The following is a 19116-nucleotide window of genomic DNA, read 5'->3' as shown; positions in this document are numbered from 1 at the left end:
GGCACTGTCACTGACTTCCTGCTTAACTTGTGCTCTTTTATTTTGAATTATATCCCTGTCTATTTTTTATTTGTATGCTTTGCCTAACATGTTTGCCCCACCTTCCTTTTTAAACTAATTACCTTTTCTTTTACTTCCCAATTATAGCAGTTGTCATAATTGTTCATGATTCAGAATCGTTGAAACGTGGCAGTGATATGGATCTTATTAAATCGATCATAACAATCTAAATTTTGAATTAAGGAACCTGGCAGACAGGAAGAGTAGTAGTAAACGTGTCCTTTTGTGAAGGCGATGTGCATTTTGAGAATTGGAAGTAGTTTCAAATTCTTTTAAATATATAGCAGTCCAGCACAAGACCATAATAGAAAAAAATAACAAGGGGGAAATAAGCTGTGTGGAAGTGGAATATCAAATACACACTTTAAGACACGCCTGGATACCTAACCATTTCTAATATGACACTTCTGAAACCATGCCAGATGGAATCAAATAGACGCATTTTTAAATCGTTCAGATTTTTGGGCTAATTATCACATTTATTTTGCTTAAGATAATGTTTTTACACAATTAAAGCAATGCTACACAAAAGGTGCTTCATAAAAAGTCTACATATAAAAATACATACAAAATCATCAAAATATATTAAAATATCAAAATATGAATATGTTTTTGAGAATACTGATTGGTTGCCAACATTTCACTCTTTGACTTCGTGGTTCACACTTTCTTGACCTTGTTTCACACCAGTCTCCTCAACCAACTCTTTTAATCGTGAGAGATGATGTAAAGCCCTAAAGAAGAAAACAGTTGCATTAGAAAAGTCTAGCTAAAAAAGTAGCAAGCTGCACACTAAAAGGAAAACATCTGCCTTGACAAATTCTCTGTCTGCAATCAGAATTAAGATTATGGGGAGGCAATTTGGATATTCAAAAATGGTCCTGCATAACCCCACAATCAACTATCCCCCTGTACTGAGGACAGTTTTGTGCACTCCCTGTAAAAACTAAAAAGGTGTTGCACAATACAACCTTGGAGTCCACAGACCCAATTGGTGCATATTTGTTGGCTTCCCAAACAAAGAAAAGAAAAGTCATAGGGCGTGATTTACACCCAAGGAAATAATGAGGCAGTGCATGGTGCATCTAGTGTGCACCATGCCTGCTGCAGGTCCTGGGAGGCCATATTTTTTTTATCGGTTGTGATCTGACACAAAGTGCACTTTAAAAAGCATCTATATACAGCAGTGGAAATTGTAGCTCCTGGGTGTCTGGGATGATCCCCAGAACGGGAGCTACTCAGCATGACCAGGGCCTACTAAATTTAGTTTCATACATCTATGTGTAGGTTGTCAAATTAGTGAAAATGTCAAATTAGTAAAAAAGACACGAGCAGGACAACAGAAATAAAAGATGGATCATAAAACATTCAGATACTGCTTTGCATTTTTAAGATTAACAAACCAGTGCAGCAAATATTATTTGAAAACCAGACTTGGAACAGTTACTAAACAGCTTCACGCTCATGTACAAATTGGAACATTGAAGACTGCCATCAAACTTTCAAAAGGTATTAAGGTCCTATGACAATACAATAATTGAATCGCTGTCCCAATTGTCCGTTGGAAGGTCCACTGGAGGAATATGTTGTATTGTATTTTTTGCAACACAAGTACTTTCTGAAAGTGAGTGTAAAATGTGACCTCACAATCCAGTCAACCGGGATTGTAAAGCTCAAATTGCATTAAAGAGCTATAGAAGAAGGGTGCACCTGAGGTAGTTAGGCACTTTACAAATAGCCACATGACAATAGGCTAGCTTCACAGAGGTACAAAGTAAATGTTCTTAAGAAAAATCCCTCAAAATGCCAACAGCTGAACATATTTAAGCGCTTTTTTTTTTAACAGGATTATAAGGTTCCCTAAATTTTAAGACTTTACGGTGAAACAGCGAAAACAGTTAGGATCAACATTTACACAAGGTCAGTTGGTAAAAGCAACCTCAGCAAATAAAGGTGAAATAAATTGCTTGACTTATGTTAGGCAGAAACCTGGGCTGTTCCCTCTGGGACCACTGCAAAAGATTTAGGACTACAGGTGTTTGGCAGTAAACCCACTTGGTAGCAGACTGTACCACACAGATTCACTTGGTAGCTGTGGCTGAGCAGTCAGACTTCCCTCAAGAGGAGTTGGGCAGTATACAGAGTATTCACAATAGGTCAAGAGAACACAATAGAACATGTAAACACTGACCAGGGCTTGGTGTAAAAGAGATATAATTATTTATTTAAAACCACATCTAGGAAAACACACAGGAACTAATAGTAAGCAATTCAAAAACATGGTCACTAAAAGATATACACTCCCTTAAAAGAATATTAGACAATTCTTAAGTAAAGCCCCACTTATTTTCAGACAGCGGTGAGCGCTTAACGTAGATGTCACTCTAATAATTCGTTTTTTTTTAAAAGGGAGAGAAAAGCAGAGAACAACTTGAAACAGATCCCAACACTTTTACCAGAACAAAACAAGAGGGGAAGGCAAAGTAAAACCGTGAATTCCGAGTCAGTAGGCCGGATCCTCTTTAAGAGGATCGAAACTAAATGTGTCCAAGGTCACACGGTTGCAGTGCACAAAAGTCTTGTAATGGTTCAAAAAGGAGTTGGATCAAAGAAAGGGACCAGTTAGAGGGTCAAGGAGGCCAGCCCAGTCCAGAAGGTTAAGGAGTTATTATTACCTTGTTGCAATCTTCAGAAAGGGAGGCCTGGCGGACACGGTACCTTAAAGTGGTGAGAACGCTCCAGCGGGGGCAGTTGTTCCTGGCAGCGGATGCAAGTCGGTGCTTGGTCCGGGGGAAGAGAGGATCTCGTCGTGGAGGAAGACAGGAGTCCGTTGCACTGCCAGGGAAGAAACCAGCCGCGGAGTTTCTCAGGTACAAGGAGCGGTCCGTTGATTCGCGGCTCAGTGGTGAGTGGCTATCCGGCTGACAGGGTGCTTGGCACGGGCAGTTCGACCACAAACCGGGCTGGGGTGCGAAGAAAGAAAAGTAAACTGGTTGTGCACACCAGTCAGGGGAAGAAGCTTCTCCAGCCGGGAGATCTTCTCGGTCGTCGGGAAGTGGTGAGTCGGTTCTGCAGGGCTCCACCGGTGGTGTCGTCGTGGTAGGTCGGCTCAGCTTCTCCCTCATCAGATTCTCAGGTCCTGTGGCGACTTCTGAAGTTCCAGTCCCCAAAGCCCTGCTTTTATGCAGAAAACCCCCATTCACTCAGCCTAGCTGTCACTCAAACATGCTAAGTGGTGAGCCGGCCGGCTCACCACTTGGGCCAATCACACAAGAGTGCGACTTGAGTTACCAAGATAACTCAGTCCAGGGTGCCTAAACTCCCTCCCACACCACCTGTGGTACCCAGACAGAGTGGCACCACTTTTGGAGGCTTCTGTGGAGAAGCCCGCCAAAAAGTGGAACAAAGGGCTCGACTTGGGTTGGAGTCACAGAAGAGAACACAAACGCCATTTTAGAATCGAGTCTTGGCAAAAAATACCAACCGGAGAATTAATATTAATTAAATAAACCGGCGGTATGTTCGAGGCTAGGAGAATTAAATAATTAAAGTTGGTAGCCTCGAACAATGGGAAAATCCCATAGGGAAATATTCGCAGTTGAATATAAAAAGTAGTTTCCACTGCCACCAGCCAAAACTCGATCAGGGGGGACGGAGACGTGCCCCCTCAACTAACAGACCCCGGGGCAATCGAATTGCCCCGACCAGTATGTCCACAATATGATGGTTTGTACTGGTTTCTGTTAATAATTTGGCACTAGTAAAGCCAATGGTGACTTTACATGCCCTGGGAGACAGTAGTCAGTCCCAGGGTATGGAGTCTATGGTGGGGTGTCACTATGACACCCCTGTGTTACTGCACGGAGGGTGCTGTGTAACACACATAGGAAAAACCACATGAGACCCTATGGAGTAAAGGACCCCATAGCCCATAAAACACATTACCAGTCAAAGGAATAATATAAATCATGTCAAAGAGTGGGATAAAAAGAGTCTCACTCTTGGCAGGAGGAAAAAACAAACTCCAGAAATCCAGCAAAGCTGCTGGGGGACTCGCTAGGTTAGGAAATTCAGCCTAAAGAGATAATTCTCCCTAACAACTTAATTACATGAGACTTCTAATTTTGTCATTAAAGCATGATCAGAAGGGACATAAAATATGCCTGGGCACCAATGGAAAATTGTGAAGTGCTTAACGATGCAGGTTCCGAAAATGGCAGCTTTCCCTTGCTTACTGGTGTATCTAGAGATTGCCCGCCAGATGCACTTTGATGGATGAGTGAGACAAACCCTCCATTGCAAACTGTAAAAGGTATTGTAGGATTTGGTGAGGCTCCACGTCTAACTGATCTATTTGTTTTTGGGAGCACCAAGTACAAAACCGATTTCACGTGTGCACATGACTGGTTTGTTGACTGGCAGCCTTCAGGATGTTTCTGCACTCATCGTCAGCGGGATGTGTTCAAACTCGTTGAAGTCAGGAGCCAAAAGTTGATTGTCCCTGGGTTGTGGCATCTCACCTGTTGGTTGCAAATAGTCAATAGGTCGGGGTCTTGACCCAGAGGAATGAGACGGTCCTGGGACAGATGAAGAGATTCTGAGAACCACAGTTGCCTCACCCAAGTCGGGGCTATGAGAATGACTGTGCACTTGTATCTAGCGGTCATTGCGTATGACTGGCGATGGGAGAAAGGCATAGGCAAATATTCCTTCACATGACAGTGTGAATGCACCACCTAGTGATTGATGGTATCGATACTTTATTGCGAACAGTGGCCATTTTTTGTTCAAATCAATGGTCAGTGTTCCCCACTTGCTGATTTCTTTTAGCTTCCTGTCCGGTAGTTGCCATTCGTGTGACAAGTCGTTGGATCTGCTGAGTTGATCTACAGTTTCGGTTTCCCTTCCTGGAAGGTGAAAAGCTTGTAGTTGCATGTTGTTTTCGATGGCCCAGTGCCAAGGCTGTTGGGCTTCCCTGGACTGTGCCCTTAATGTCATGCCTCCCTGTTTTCGCACGTAATCTATTGTTGTTGCATTTTCTGTGAACACTCGTACCACTTTCCCCTTGAGCACTGGCTGGAAGGAGCGCAGGGCATGTGCTACTTCCTTGAGCTCTAGTACGTTGATGTGGACTTGTGTCTCGGTTGGGGACCAACAGACTTACTGATAACTGGTCTGTGTGCATGCCCCATCCTGTGAGTGATGCATCGGTTATCCGTTATTAGGGTCTCCTGGCATGGGCGATCCCTGAACAAAGACTCCTTTGGTGATGTGGGCTAGTGTGAGCCACCACCACAAGCTGTTTCTCAGTGACCTTGTTACTGTTATTTTGTCGTTCCACGTCCCAGTTAGTTGGGACAACCGATCCGTTAAGAATACTTGTAGCGGTCTCATTTTAAACCTGCAGTGTTGGATAAGGGGAATGCAGGAAGACATGGTGCCCAAGAGATGCATGACGGTCATGACCGTGATTCTGGCTCTCGGAATGAATTTCATGATATGGGGGTTGGAGGGGGGTCACACCCAGCACTAGTCAGTGTTGAAATGTGCCCCTAGGAACACCAGCTTGTTCGATGGCCTGAAGCAGGATTTGCTGGAATTTATAGCAAAGCTGAGGCGTAAGAGGGCGTTGGATCACTCTTTCCACTGCTAGGCGTGATGATGCTTGGAACCAATCGTCAAGATATGGATCCACATGTTATCCTTTTCTCCTGAACGACATGCTATAGGGTCTAGGTATTTTATGAATGTTCTTGGGGCCAAGCAAAGACCAAACGGCAGGACTGATAGTGATTTGTGCCCACAACAAATCTTAGGAATTTTCTCTGGCTTTTGCCGGAACGTGAAAAAATGTGTCTGAGGTCTAATGACACCAGGAAGTCACCATTGACTTTATTACTTCTGCCAGGATGACCATTCAAAATTTTTGTTTGACATATTTGTTCACACTTCTTAGGTCCAGCATGACTATGAGAACTAGAGAGTAGGTGAACTTTTTTGTGAGCAGTGTTTCTACTTCGCACTTTAAGATGTTTAAGTGCGGTTGGTGTTGGAATATTGGGGGCGTCAGAGGCAGGATTCCTTGACATGCCACTTGAAGTAGATGATATTGTAGGTTTCCTCCCACTTGCTGCAGTTGGGCCATGGGTGAAACTGGTTGATGGAAGTCAGGCTTATTTTTGCTCTGACTGCCTCTAGTGGCTGACGTTGTATGTCGCCTGATTGGAACTTGCTTGTAGTCTTTGTTTGTATGGGTATGCCCTGCAATACCCCTGGTAGTATGTTTGCAAATATGAGGTTCCGGTTGCTGTGGAACAACCTGAGGCTCCTCTGAAGGAGCGAAAAGTGTGTCTCGCAGTTAGCATGGCAAGTGATCTTGCTGCATCTGCGTCCGCTTTTATGGCTTTTAGAGCATCCTCGATTTTGGGAACAACAAAATTGGTCTCCCTCAAAAAGGCTCGTCTATTACCTTTGCCTGCACATCTGCCCTGACATCGGTGCATTTTAAACATGCCTGTCTTCGCTGCACAATGCCATTTTATAATTTTTTTAACCCAGTCTCCGCTATAATTGACTGCACTGTTGATTTCATGATTAAAGGCATCTTCTCAAGAGGATGTCTAGGACCTGCTTTCTTTTATCTTCTGGCAAATGCTCTAGTAGCAGAGCCATATGGTTCCACATCTTGTGGTCGTATCTTGAGAGTATTGCCAGTGAATTTGCCGTTTTTACTAACATGGCTCCTGTGGCTAGAATGTTCTTGCCAAATGCGCCGTTTCCTGCTGTCATTGTCAGGCGGAAATGCGCCTTTGTGACCTTGTGAATTGGATCTTCTGCACATTGCCGCTGAAACCGCTGATGCAGGGGTGCGGTGGGATGTAAGGCATTTTGGGGACACCTCTGGTACCTTCAATTTTTTCTCTAGACAGCCTTTCAATGGCAGTTCTGTGAAAGGTTTCTTCATGAGGCCCTTCCTCCCATACATGATCTAGAACTGGCGTTGACATTACCGCTTTCCTGAGCTTGTGCATTAAATCGAACAGGAATCCATCTTATTTCTGCTTCGATGGAACTATGCTAAATTCTTCACAAGCCTTTAGAACTGTATTGTGGAATGCAATTATGTCATCAAGTGGAGACTGACATGATTGTTCTTCAGCGTCTTGCTTTAGACCCAAGTCGGGGTCCTCCCAGTTGTCTAACTGTGGTGATTTTGTGGTACAAGTGTCATTATCCCTGTTTGCTCCCTCGTCGTCCATAGTAGGACTGTAGTTCTCCTTCTTGACTGTATGGAGAATGTTGTAGTCTAGTTGGAGAAGACCCTTGTGATCTAGTTGGGTTGTGCCGTCGCCTATGTCTCATAGGCTTGACCAGTGGCATCCGTAGTGAGGTTGTATGTCTTGTGGGTGCATTACCTCTAGGTTTGTTAAGGTGGTCCCTTGCTGTTGTATCAGATCTGTGGGGTTCATTCCGTCTTCTGACCTAGCCCTTTTATGAGTGTTTGGCCTGTCAGACTTGTCCTCCACCACATTACTAGAGGATTCAGGCTCTGAAGGTGGGTACATGCCCCTATTCAACCAAAGTGCTAGTCTCTACTTTCCATCTTTGAGGGTTTTTGTGCTAAAAGTGGCACAAGCTTCACAACCCTCCTGGATGTCATTAGGATATAGACAACAAATGCACTCATAATGCTCGTCTCCCTCATATACATTTTTAATTCCACAAACCAGGCATGCTTTGAAAAGAGCGTTATGCTTTTCTTCCATATTTGAAAGTTAAAAGCAGTTATCTGTTTTTTGAAGAAAGATTTGCGAGTTTTGAAGGAAATATTTTGGCTTCTGGCCTTATTTCTCCAGGAGAGAAAGCCTCGAGAACTCAGCACGGTGTGTGCTTAGAATCTGAAGTGGGGCTTGTCACTTGTCGTCTCATTGACTGAGGCACAATGCACCCAAAAGGACAAGGATGGGCTACTAAAGTGAGCCTAAAAGTTATTATAAGATTCAATGCTGGAGAACAATTGCTCACTGTGTTTTGCTGATGGCCAATCTATTGGATTAAAGGAGTATTCTGAGCACATAATCACAAACCTCTTCCCATTCATTGCAGTAGCAGGTCTGTGTATTCGGGTTGCATGCTTCCCTCAGAGTGACCATGCACCTTGATGGAAATTGCAAATAATCAAACACTTCACCGCAATTCCTTTAGGGTCCATGCTACCAAGTTCATATACCGTAGGTTTGGATTGGATATCTGCTGCTCTTGTGGGGCAAGCAGAGAACAAGAATCCTTGGAGAAGCTGCAACAGTAAACATAGGCCGATTGAGACACCAAACCAATGTGGCGACTTGTTAGGGAGAATTCTCAGAAATGTTTTACCTGGAGAGAGCAAGGCCGTTTTCCCCCACTCATGTATTTTAATGTGATTTTCTACACAGTGTTTCTTTTGGTTATGGGGTCTAACAAACTCCAAAGGCATCATCTTTTACAATTGTGTCCCAAAGCACCTTCAGTGCAGTGACACAGGGCAGTCTTCCAGATTTCCCAAGGTTTAAATACCTTCTCTGGGATAAACTACTGTTGCCCAGAGCAGTAAAGTGAAATTGACTTAGCATTGTAACTTTCTAGACCCAGCACACACCATCTTACAATAGAGTGCTGGGGGGGTTACTTAGTATCCCCTTTGTCTAGCTTCTTATGTAAAATGATTTATGTTCCCCTTTCCTCACTGAATGGCTGGTGGCAGTGGTTTCGTTTTGAACTACTGTGGTTTGCATTTACCAACCACGCCCACGGGCTGGAACGGGTTTCTTTCATCTGCTTCTCACTGGGAGTGAGGTCCTGTTTCCACCCTCCTGGCCACTCCCGTCTGCTCCCTGTCCGCTTCCGGAACGCTAATTGGGGTCCTCCCTGCACCTTCACCACAATGATGCGGCCACCTCTCTCCTCTAAGAAATCCGGACTGCCTTGACTTTGCCACCTCCAGAACTATGGGTTAGTTCCCTACTTATGGACTCACATCTACTGCCTTTGACCATCACTGTTCTTTCCGCTTGTTGCTCCCATGTTGTTCCAAGATTGAAAAAGTCAAATCTTGTTGTTTTTGCTTTGTGCTAAAAAGTCAAATCTTGGGGGGCGTGGCCTGGAGCGCCACGGATGAGGCTGCTCCATTGATGGCCTCTGTTGGGGTCCGCGGCTCTGATTGATCTTTAGCCAGTTCCCGCTATGCTGTTACGGTCTCCTGGAAGGGATCTGTAGCAGAACAACTCCTGCACCCGTGGCTGCATTCCTGTTCCCTGCCGCGATTCAAGATGGCGGTCGCGACCAGGGCTCCTCACCACCGCAGCCCGCTGGCACTGTCCTGCAAGCCTTGCCCAATGCGGGGGGAGGGGGTTGGCTCCAGCCTGCAATAGCATTACACTTGTAATGCCTTCCGTCTCCCCCATCCCTCATCCTCACGGGGTACTCGACTCAGGCTGCTAGGTCCTGCGACCATTCTGGACTCTTCCTACTCCAACGCCGAGAGCTGCAGCGCTGCATCCTCCCCTTTGCCTGGGCCTGTTGGCGCGGGGGCTCCCAGCGGCCACTTCAGCTTACGCTCCCCCACATTTTGAGCTCCGGCCGCCCGACGTGCCTGCAGCCACAGGGGGCCCTTCTGGAGGAGGGCTCCCCAGCCACCATCTCCAGCGCGGTTGGCGTCCTGAGACCGGACCACAGTCCAGGTGAGCGCCTCTGGCCCCATTGAGCGAGGTGGGCTCCGTTCCTCTGGTCCCTGAGCCTGCGGGGGGCCACCCCACTTGCACCTGTGATCTGCTTCTCCCGGGGGGCTTGCTCCTGGAGGCCCGCTGCCATCTCTGAGGCTCACCGGATCGCCCCTCCTACCCCCCCCTTGATCGTGGTCTTCAGGCTCCCACCCACCGGGCCCCTCATGCCCTGATCCCTCGGCATCTGCCTCCATAGCGGTGGACCTGGTGCCCCTGCAGCTTCCTGGGGCGCCCCTGCCCACCATCACCACGCACCATCACCATGCACCAGCGGAACGGAACCACCTCCACTCCATTGCCCTGGATCCTAGCTGCGGTGGAGGGGCCACTTGTCTCTCCCTTCTTACCCTGTGTGGCTTCTCATCACGACACTACTACTATCCCGCAAAGGCACTCCTGCACTTCAAATCTTCCAGGATCTATCGCCTCTAACTGTTCAAAAACGCAGAATGCTCCGTCCTCTCACCCTTTTTCTCCGAGACCAGCAGATACGTTACCGATGGCCGTTTCCTACGGCGCTACCATTTTCATACAAAGGCACTCCTCGCACCATCAGCCACCTCAACGACGTAGCCTCCATTCTGCGACCGGGTTCCCTCGAGGGCGCAGGGTCCTTTCTCCCGCCTCGGACGGACCCGGCCCTGGAGCCTGGCTCCCCCAAGCCGAGACGGACCCCCTGGTCAAGGGTACAGAGATCCTGCAAACCCAGATGATGGCCCACGCTTCCCTTAAGGACCACACGGCACCGAGACTAGCTATATTCTCTCAAGCTCGCTGCGGACCCCGTGCGGCCTACACCCTCCTCCAAGGTGGATGTCATCGTATTACCCTTGGAGAAAATTTCGACCATGTTGCCCAGGTCGCCTGTCGCCGGCCTGGGGCGCCCGGGGACCCGCCGACAGTCGTCAATCGGCCCCCCTGGCCACAGTTAGGTCCTCCCGTTGGAGGCCGAAGTTGGAAGTTTGGATCTCCTGTTGGAGACTATTATCAAAAATCATCAGCCACAGGAGCTCTAACTCCGCTGAAACCTCGCAGCTATGGCTAACCTAGCTCCCTCACAATCCCCCCCACCACAGCAAATGACCTCAGACAGCCAGCCCCTGCACCAGAAATTGAAACTCACCACTTTAAAAGTTAGGGGCTTGAACTATCCCCCCCCCCCCGAAGAGAAAATCCATCTTGCACAGGCTGTAATCCGACGGAACCTCAATCGCTTTCCTTCAGGAAACACATCTAATTCCAGCAGACTTTTCCCGCCTCCGAAGCAGGCTCTTCCCCACACAATTCTTAGCGTCCAATGGCACCAAAAAGGATGGCACCGCTATTCTTCTTGCTGCGGGCTTGAACCCCCAGGTCCTCGATGTCTTGCGATGCTGAGAGGGTCGCTTTGTGGCTGTCAAACGCATCAGAATGGGCCAACTCTACACACTCGTTTCAGCGTATGCCCCGAATAAGTTCCAAGGAGGATTCTACCAGGACCTGGAAGAGATCCTCCTCCCGTTCACTGAGGGACAACTTGTCATCGGGGGTGAGTTCAAAGGGGCCCCGGAACCCCTCAAAGACAGATCGCACCCCCCAACCTCCAAGGATCGGAAGCTAGCTCTGGCCCTGCTCCACTTGTTCCGCACGCTTAATGTCGTTGACACCTGGAGGGTGCTATACCCAGAGGAGGAGTTCACCTTTTACTCATACGTACATCGCACTTTCTCCAGAATCGACTTGCTGTTGGCCTCACCCCAGATCCTGGCCTTCACGGATGACGTCACAATCGGCCCCCGCATCCTCTCGGACCATGCCCCGGTCTCGCTCTTCCTCCGAGTCCTTGGCCCGGACCCCCCTCCACGTCGCCAATGGACCTTGTATGACCCTATTCTGGGGGACATGACGGTGAGAGATGCGAATGCCAGGACAATCAAAAACTTCTTTACTGAGAACCGTAACGAGGACACGTCCCCAGCTAACACCTGGGACGCCATGAATGCTGTGCGCAGAGGGGAACTGATCGCCCCAGGCGCCGCGTTTCACAAACAGAAGGCGGCGACCCGGGACGCCCTGGAAGCCCAAAGTTTGTGCAGCTGAAGCGATCCACAAGCGGAAGGGCTGGTCCCCGAAATCCTAAGAAGCCTTGCAAATGGCGAGGAAAAGGCTGGAGGCGCTCCACGCCGACACCACCGCAAACCTGCTCGCTAGAACCAAACAAGCTCCTGGTCAGCAAGCTAACTAGGGAGAAGACTCGGAGATCCATCCTGGGGCTTTGCGACCCACAAGGGTCGGTTCACTATGCAGACCAAGAGAAAATACGGCTAGCCGCTGCCCATCAATCCAAGACTATGACGGCGGTCCCGAGGGACTTAGATGCGCAGCGCGCATACATCCAAAAGGCTGCCCTTCCACGCCTGACCCCAGAAGTTAGCCAGGAGCTGGAAACGCCAATCACGGACGAAGAGGTGGAAGAGGCTATAAAGAGCTTGAAGCCTATGGCCGATGGCCCGGACGGTTTCACCACCCGTTTCTATAAACTCTTTCGTCCCCAATTGGTGGCGCCCTTGACCCGCCTCTTCAATTCATTTGCGGCTACCGGAACAATCACTCCGTCCATGCAGGAATCCATCACTGTCCTCACTTTAAAGCCTGGAAAGGACCCCCTTGAGAACAGCTCGTACAGACCGATCTCCCTGCTCAACTTGGACGCCAATATATACTCTAAGATCTTGGCTAACCGCCTTGCACCGGTCCTACCGAACATCATAGATCCGGACCAAACCGGCTTTATTAGCCACTGGTCCACGAAAGATAACATTTGCAGGGCTCTAAACCTCATAGAGGTGGCCACACAAAACTCTCAGCAACTGGCCTTACTTGCCCTGGATGCGACCAAGGCCTTTGATAAGGTGGACTGGCCATTTCTCACACTTACCCTCGAAGCCTTTAGCTTTGGCCCAACCTTCAGGAAAATGGTCCTGGCAAACTATCAAGCTCCCAAAACCCGGCTCAGAGTTAACGGCCGCCTGTCGGACCCTATCCTTCTTACCTGCGGAATGAGACAGGGATGCCCCCTGTCCCTCTTGCTTTTCGTCCTGGCCATGGAACTGTTGGCCCAATGGGTTTGGATAAACCAACAGATAAGCGGCAAGAAGATAGGCGCCACCCAGCACAAGATTGCCCTCTACGCAGACATTGTCCTGCTAACCGCCACAAACATCCAATCCTCCCTGAGGGTGGCCCTAGCGGAGCTCCGAAGCTTCAACGAGGTAGCGGGATTTGCCATCAACTTCTCAAAATCAATAGCCCTCGGAGTGGGCCTGAGTCCGGACGAGAGGGACGCCCTGGAGAAGCAAAGCCCGTTCCAATGGAGCACCGAAGCAATTCCATACCTGGGGGTCCGGATCCCGGCACAGCCAACAAAAGTCTACCAAGCCAACTTCCCCCCGCTCTTTGAGGAATTGGAGAAAGACCTCTGGGCCGTATAACGACATGCAAACCTCCTTCCCCGCTTTCTATACGCCTGCGACTCCCTTCCCATCTTGATCCCCCTTCCTCCCATCCAGAAGCTTCAACGGAAAATGATTGACTTTATATGGAAGGGCAAGAAAGTGAGGATTCCCCAGAAAACTATGATGGCCAGCGCCAGACTGGGAGGGCTGGTGGTCCCGGACCTTCGCAAGCACCATATAGGTATGGGGACTGGCCTCAGGTCGCCCAAAGTGGGTGGAAATCGAACAATCCCGCCTGCCCCTGCCTCTTCGCTTCCTCCCGTTCCTCCCCAACGCCTTGCGCTAGAGCTGGCCAGATGTGCTGATGGCCACGAAAAACTCGATAAAGGCATGGGAGTGGGCCCGCAGATACAGAGGGATCCCAAGCAACCTGAGCGCGCTCTCCCCAATCTTCCACAACCCGGCCTTCTCCCCAAGAGCTCATCCAGCGTACTTCAGGAACTGGGTCGCAGGAGGCCTCGAAACGCTGGGACAACTCTTTGCAGGAGACTCCCCCCTCAACTTCGAACAATGCAAATCCTCCTTTCGGCTAGCGGAGACAGACAGATTCTCCTATGCCCAATTAAGACACTGGTGCTCCAACCCCCAGACCCGAATGGCGGCAGCTCGGCCCCTCACTCCCCTGGAACTCACAGCGGCTGATCTGCCTGCCTGAGGGAAGATCTCCGCCCTCTACAAGCTACTGCTGGACGACCCCCTCCTCTCTAAACCCTCCTACATGTCTCTATGGGAGGCGGACCTGGGTCATGTCAAAGAGGACCAATCCTGGGTGGACGTCTGGACCAGGACGCGCACGGCATCCCGTTGCATTACCAACCAGGAATGCGCCCACAAACTGCTTTTGCGATGGTACTACCCCCCCCTTGCATCTTCACCACTTCCAACAAGCCCTGGACCCTCACTGCTGGCATCTTTGCGGCCACTCAGGATCCTACTTCCACATTCGGTGGACCTGCCCTAAGGTAAAGAAGTTCTGGACCTAATGCCTCGCCACTATAAAAGACATCACCCAAGTGACTATTCCGATAACACCCGAACAGGTCCTTCTAGGGATCCCGCACCAAGACGCTTACCCGAGAACTGGGAGGGCGGCCACGCTGATCACTCAACGCTGCCAAAACCACAGTAGCCCGCACCTGGAAAACTCTGGAAGGCCCCCTCATGCCCCTATGGTGGATTAAACTCTGGGACATATTGATAGCTGAAAAGCTCACAGCAGCCAAGGCGGGCAGACTCCAAAGTTTCTCTGACATCTGGGCCCCGGTCCTAGACTATGACCAGAACTATCCGGCGCTCACTTTTAAGCCGCGCCTGATCGCGAACACTCTCCATTCTATGAGGGACACCTTGCCGGCTTGCTGAATGGAATGAGGCCCAGGAACAATGCCCTCTAAAGTCAAATCTTGCTGTTTTTGCTTTGTGCTAAAAAGTCAAATCTTGCTGTTCCTGCTTTGTGCTAAAAAGTCATATCTTGCTGCCCATTGCGAAATTCTCTGTATTTTACTTGTATACTGTTTCTTCTCTGTAACTTGCCAGCCCAGTGACCTCACCACTCTCTTTTGTCTCACACCTACCTGCCTTAGCCCCCCCCAGGTATCTCCATCCTCTCCTTACTTCCACCCCAATGGCACTTTCGGTTTCTCCTATCTTCTCCAACTGCTTCTCCATTGACTATCCTTCCCTTCTCACCAAGTCTGGTAGGAAGAAGTTCAAAAAGGATATCTTGGCCTCTAATCCGAGTCTTCCTATCGCCGACACCTACTCCAATGCTTCCGCCAGACAGACCCTTACTGACATCCTCTTTGTCGTTCCTTCACCAGATCTATGGACTCCTCATATGGTCTCTGTGCTCTGCCCTATCTCCTCCTCTCCCATTAATGGTGGCACTCGCTTGGAAGTTCTCATGGCTTCCTTCGACTCCTCTAAAGTCATCATTAATGTCTACCTAAATGGCAATGTCATGGTCCAAGGCCCTCAAGCCAATCTCCTCCTCTTTGATAGGCGCTTCCCTGGCCTCATCAATTTCCTCTCATCTCCTGCTGTCCCCTCCTCTCCCCCCTTGGCTACCTTGCCCTCTCTCTCTCCTCCTCCTCCTCCTCCTCCTCCTCTGCCCCTCCTAGGGCTCTTTCTCCTCTGCAGGGCGTACCTCTGATCTGTACCCCTCCCCGGAAGGTCTAAGGCTGGCAACCTTCTTCATATTGCCACTCTCAACTCTCGCTCTGCCGTCAAACACTCCTCTGACATCTGCCACCTCCTTGAAGAACTAGACCTTGATGTCCTTGGTCTTACTGAGACATGGTTCACGGCCAGCTCTGTTACGAGCTTTGACACTCACCTCCCCGATGGCTACAAGATCCTCTCAGCACCCAGATCCTCCCGGTCCGGTGGGGGGGGGGGGGGGTCGGGAGTTTAGCCATGATCTTTCCTGAGTGTATTCCTGTCTCCATCATTCCCACTCAGACCTACTTCTCTTTTGAATGCCTTGTCTGTAGGCTTTCTCTCTCGCCTACCCATTCTCTTACTGTGGTTACCATCTACCGGCCTCCTGATCAAATCACCTCATTTCTCTCTGAGTGGGCAGACCTCTCTTCCTCCCTCCTGGCCTCTACCAGTCAACTCCTCCTCCTCGGTGACCTAAATAAATTTAGACTCTCCTTGCTCCTCCTCTGTACTCTTCCGTGACCTCTGCGACTGCCTCTCCCTGTCCATCCTCTCCTCTTGCCCGACTCACTCTGCAGGGCACACACTTGATGTCTTGATCTCCTCTGACCTCCCCCTCTCCATCCCTCTGACCAATCCTTTCTCCTGGAGCGATAACTCCGTCCTCTCATCTCTCCCTCTCATCCCCCAAGCCAAGCCTACCCCAACACTGCCACCTACCTTCTCAGACATCCGTCCCATGAAGCGTGTGTCAGTTGAGGCTTTTGCCACCACTTTCTCCCCCCCCCTACACCTTTGGCTGTCTCTCATCCTGATACAGCCCTGTCTCTGCTCTACTCTTCAATTTCTGATACGCTTGATGTTCTTGCCCCTGTCATGAGGATCCGTTTGAAGTCCAAAGCCAAGTGCAATTCCTGGTATGACTCTGACCTAGTTACACTTAAACATAAGTGTAGAGCAGCTGAGAGGAAATGGAGGACTTCCTGTTCATCCTCTGACAAACTGGCCTGTCGCCTGCTACAAAGGCAATACCAACTCTCTGTCCTCACCAAGAAGAGAGTCCACATTCAAGCTCGTATCTCTGCGGCATCTAACAACTCGGCTGAACTCTTTAAAATCTGCAAGGAGCTGGCCAACCCTGCTGCAGTCTCTACCCCTCCTGTTGCCTCTCACTTCATTTCAAAAACCCAGGACATACTGTCCACCCTCTCCACACACACACCACTCCTCTTCCCTCTCCATCTGTGCTTGGTGACCCTCCTTTAGCCACCCTCCCACCATCCTTCTCGTCCTTTCCTCTTTTCGCCCCCGACGAGGTTGCTAGACAAGTCTGATCTATGAAAGCTTCTTAAAAACAGGTTCATCCCTGTTCCTCTAAAACCATCCAGGACCACATGGACACCCTTGCTCCGGCCCTTGCTGATTTTTGCAACCACTCCTTTGCCTCTGGATCCTTCCACTCCCCTCTGAAACACTCCTTTGTGCATCCTCTTCTCAAGAAACCCACAGCTGATCCTTCCTGTCCAGCTAACTATCGCCCAATTTCCATTGCTCCCTTTCTTGGCAAACTCCTGGAAAAGTTGGCCATCTCTCAGTTTACCCTTCATTCCAATTCTGTTGGCTGTCTCCATGACCACCGGTCTGGCTTCAGAGCTGCCAGAAGCACGGAAACTGCTCTCCTAAACATCCGTGAAGATCTGCTCACCAACCTTGACTCTAACATTCCCTCTGTCCTCATCCTCCTCGATCTCTCTTCTGCCTTCGACACGGTCAACCATACCATCCTGCTCAACCGTCTCTAGGAAAACCTGGGTATCACTGATCCGGCTCTGGCCTGGCTGACCTCTTTCCTCTCAGATCGACCCTCCCAGTCCAACTTGGGTCCTTCCTTTCATCTATCTTCCTCTCTACCTGTGGTGTTCCCCATGGGTCTAACCTCTCGCCCTGGCTTTTCAACCAATACCTGGCAACTCTCGCCCACTGCATTGCCATTTTCTGCTCAAATTTCCAGTGCTATGCTGACGACACTCAACTCATTTTCAGGCTGCTCTCTGCCATCTCATCTCTGATTGCCTAACTGCCATTCAAGATTGGTGTGCCGCAAATGATCTTTGTCTGAATGCCAGCAAGACGGAGATCCTCCTCATCGGCACACCTTCACCATCCTATCCCCTCACTCTCTGGCCGGCCTCCCTTGGCCCTCCTCCTACCCCCACCTGTGAGGCTAATAACCTCGGGGTCATCTTTGACTCCACCCTTTCCTTCTCCACCCACATCTCTGAGGTCTCTAAAAAGTCAAATCTCCGACTGCACCTCCTCAGAGGTACTCTGCCTTTCCTCTCCTTCCCCCAGAAGCTCATGGTATCTCAAGCTCTGGTTCTCTCTAGCTTGGACTATTGTAACAGCCTCTTTCTAAATCTACCTGCCTCTACTCTCCGCCCTCTGCAACTAATCCAGAACAGGACTGCGAGACTTGTCCTTGGCCTCAAGCCCTGGGATCGTATCTCTCCAGCTCTGAAATCTCTCCACTGGCTCCCAGTGGATGCAAGGATTAAATTCAAAACCCTCTGCATTGTCCACAAGGCTTTCTGGGGCCTGGGTCCAACATACCTTCAGCTTTCCCTCCACAAATACCTCCCCTTTCGAGCTCTTCGCTCCTCTACCTCCAACTCACTCAGGGTCAGTCGTTTTTCTAAGAAACAAGCTGGGTGTAGATCTCCGTCTTTGGCTGGGGCCTCCCTCTGGAACAGCCTCCCTGCCACTCTAAAACTTGAGGAGAACCATCTCCCGTTCCGGAAGCACCTCAAGACCTTCCTCTTTTCTTCTGCCTTCGCTCCCCCTCTCCCCTGCTGATCTGTTCTCTCTTGGCACCGTGCACCTGGCCACCCTCTGTCTTTTGGGCCCATGTACCTGCTCATCCTGCCACCCTCCCACACTGTCTCCGGGCCACCCCTTGCACTGGGGTCTGTATCTGTACCCATACAGCCCCCCCTTTTTCTTCCTGCACTTATCGGACCTACCCTGTCTGCTGCCTTAAACATAGCACTTGCGCTGTTTGTTGCCTTTATTATTTATTTATTGTTATTTATCTGTTTCTCCTCTGCTTCGCACTTTCCACCTCTCCCCCCTTCCATGCAATTTTCCCCTTCCCCCTCTCCCATGCACTTGTGCGTTCTCAATGGCACTGGGCCTAGTAAGATCGCTGTTTTGTTCTCCCCTGTTCCCCTCCCTTGCCTTGTCGCGCTCTGAAACACTTGTGTACGAGCGTGATAGAAATAAAATATCAATCAATCAACCACGACCATTCGTGGCTCCCGTAAAGCAACCGCGGGAGCCATCTTTTTCAAAATGGCGCAGAGCCATCTTTGATAAAATGGCCCCCGGTCTTCTTTTTTCACCATGTCTTTGTGGAAAGGTCCTTCTGCGAGGTTTGGTCTCTGTTCATTTTGCCTTTGGCTGAGTTTCTGAGTGAAACCCGACTCTGGCTCCAGATTATCTGCGGTAGGCACGAAGTGAGGGAGATGCCCAAAACTTCCTGTGCTTAGTCTCCTAGGAGACGCAAATGCACTCTGTGGTGATTGGCTGGCTGACTGTCCGGCAAGGACAGCCACCCTGCTGGGTGAGTGACAGCTAGGCTGGAA

The 19116-nt window shown here is 49.7% G+C and overlaps 1 protein-coding gene across 2 annotated transcripts in view; it reads right to left on the bottom strand.

The window, feature by feature from the left end:
* Nucleotides 1-518: 518 nt before the first annotated feature.
* Nucleotides 519-19116, bottom strand: part of C6PH18orf54 (chromosome 6p C18orf54 homolog) — a 203555-nt gene continuing 184957 nt past the window's right edge. For both annotated transcript variants that reach the window (XM_069626996.1, XM_069626997.1), the window contains one exon: nucleotides 519-794. In XM_069626996.1, coding sequence (XP_069483097.1) covers nucleotides 701-794 — 94 coding nt within the window. In that variant the 3' untranslated portion in view covers nucleotides 519-700. The remainder of the gene's footprint in view (nucleotides 795-19116) is intronic.

Source organism: Ambystoma mexicanum, chromosome 6p, assembly GCF_040938575.1.
Source record: "Ambystoma mexicanum isolate Mex_15411 chromosome 6p, UKY_AmexF1_1, whole genome shotgun sequence".
In the NCBI taxonomy this organism is placed as follows: domain Eukaryota; kingdom Metazoa; phylum Chordata; class Amphibia; order Caudata; family Ambystomatidae; genus Ambystoma; species Ambystoma mexicanum.
Note: the sequence above shows the minus strand (reverse complement) of the source record. Positions and strands in the feature narration are given on the sequence as shown.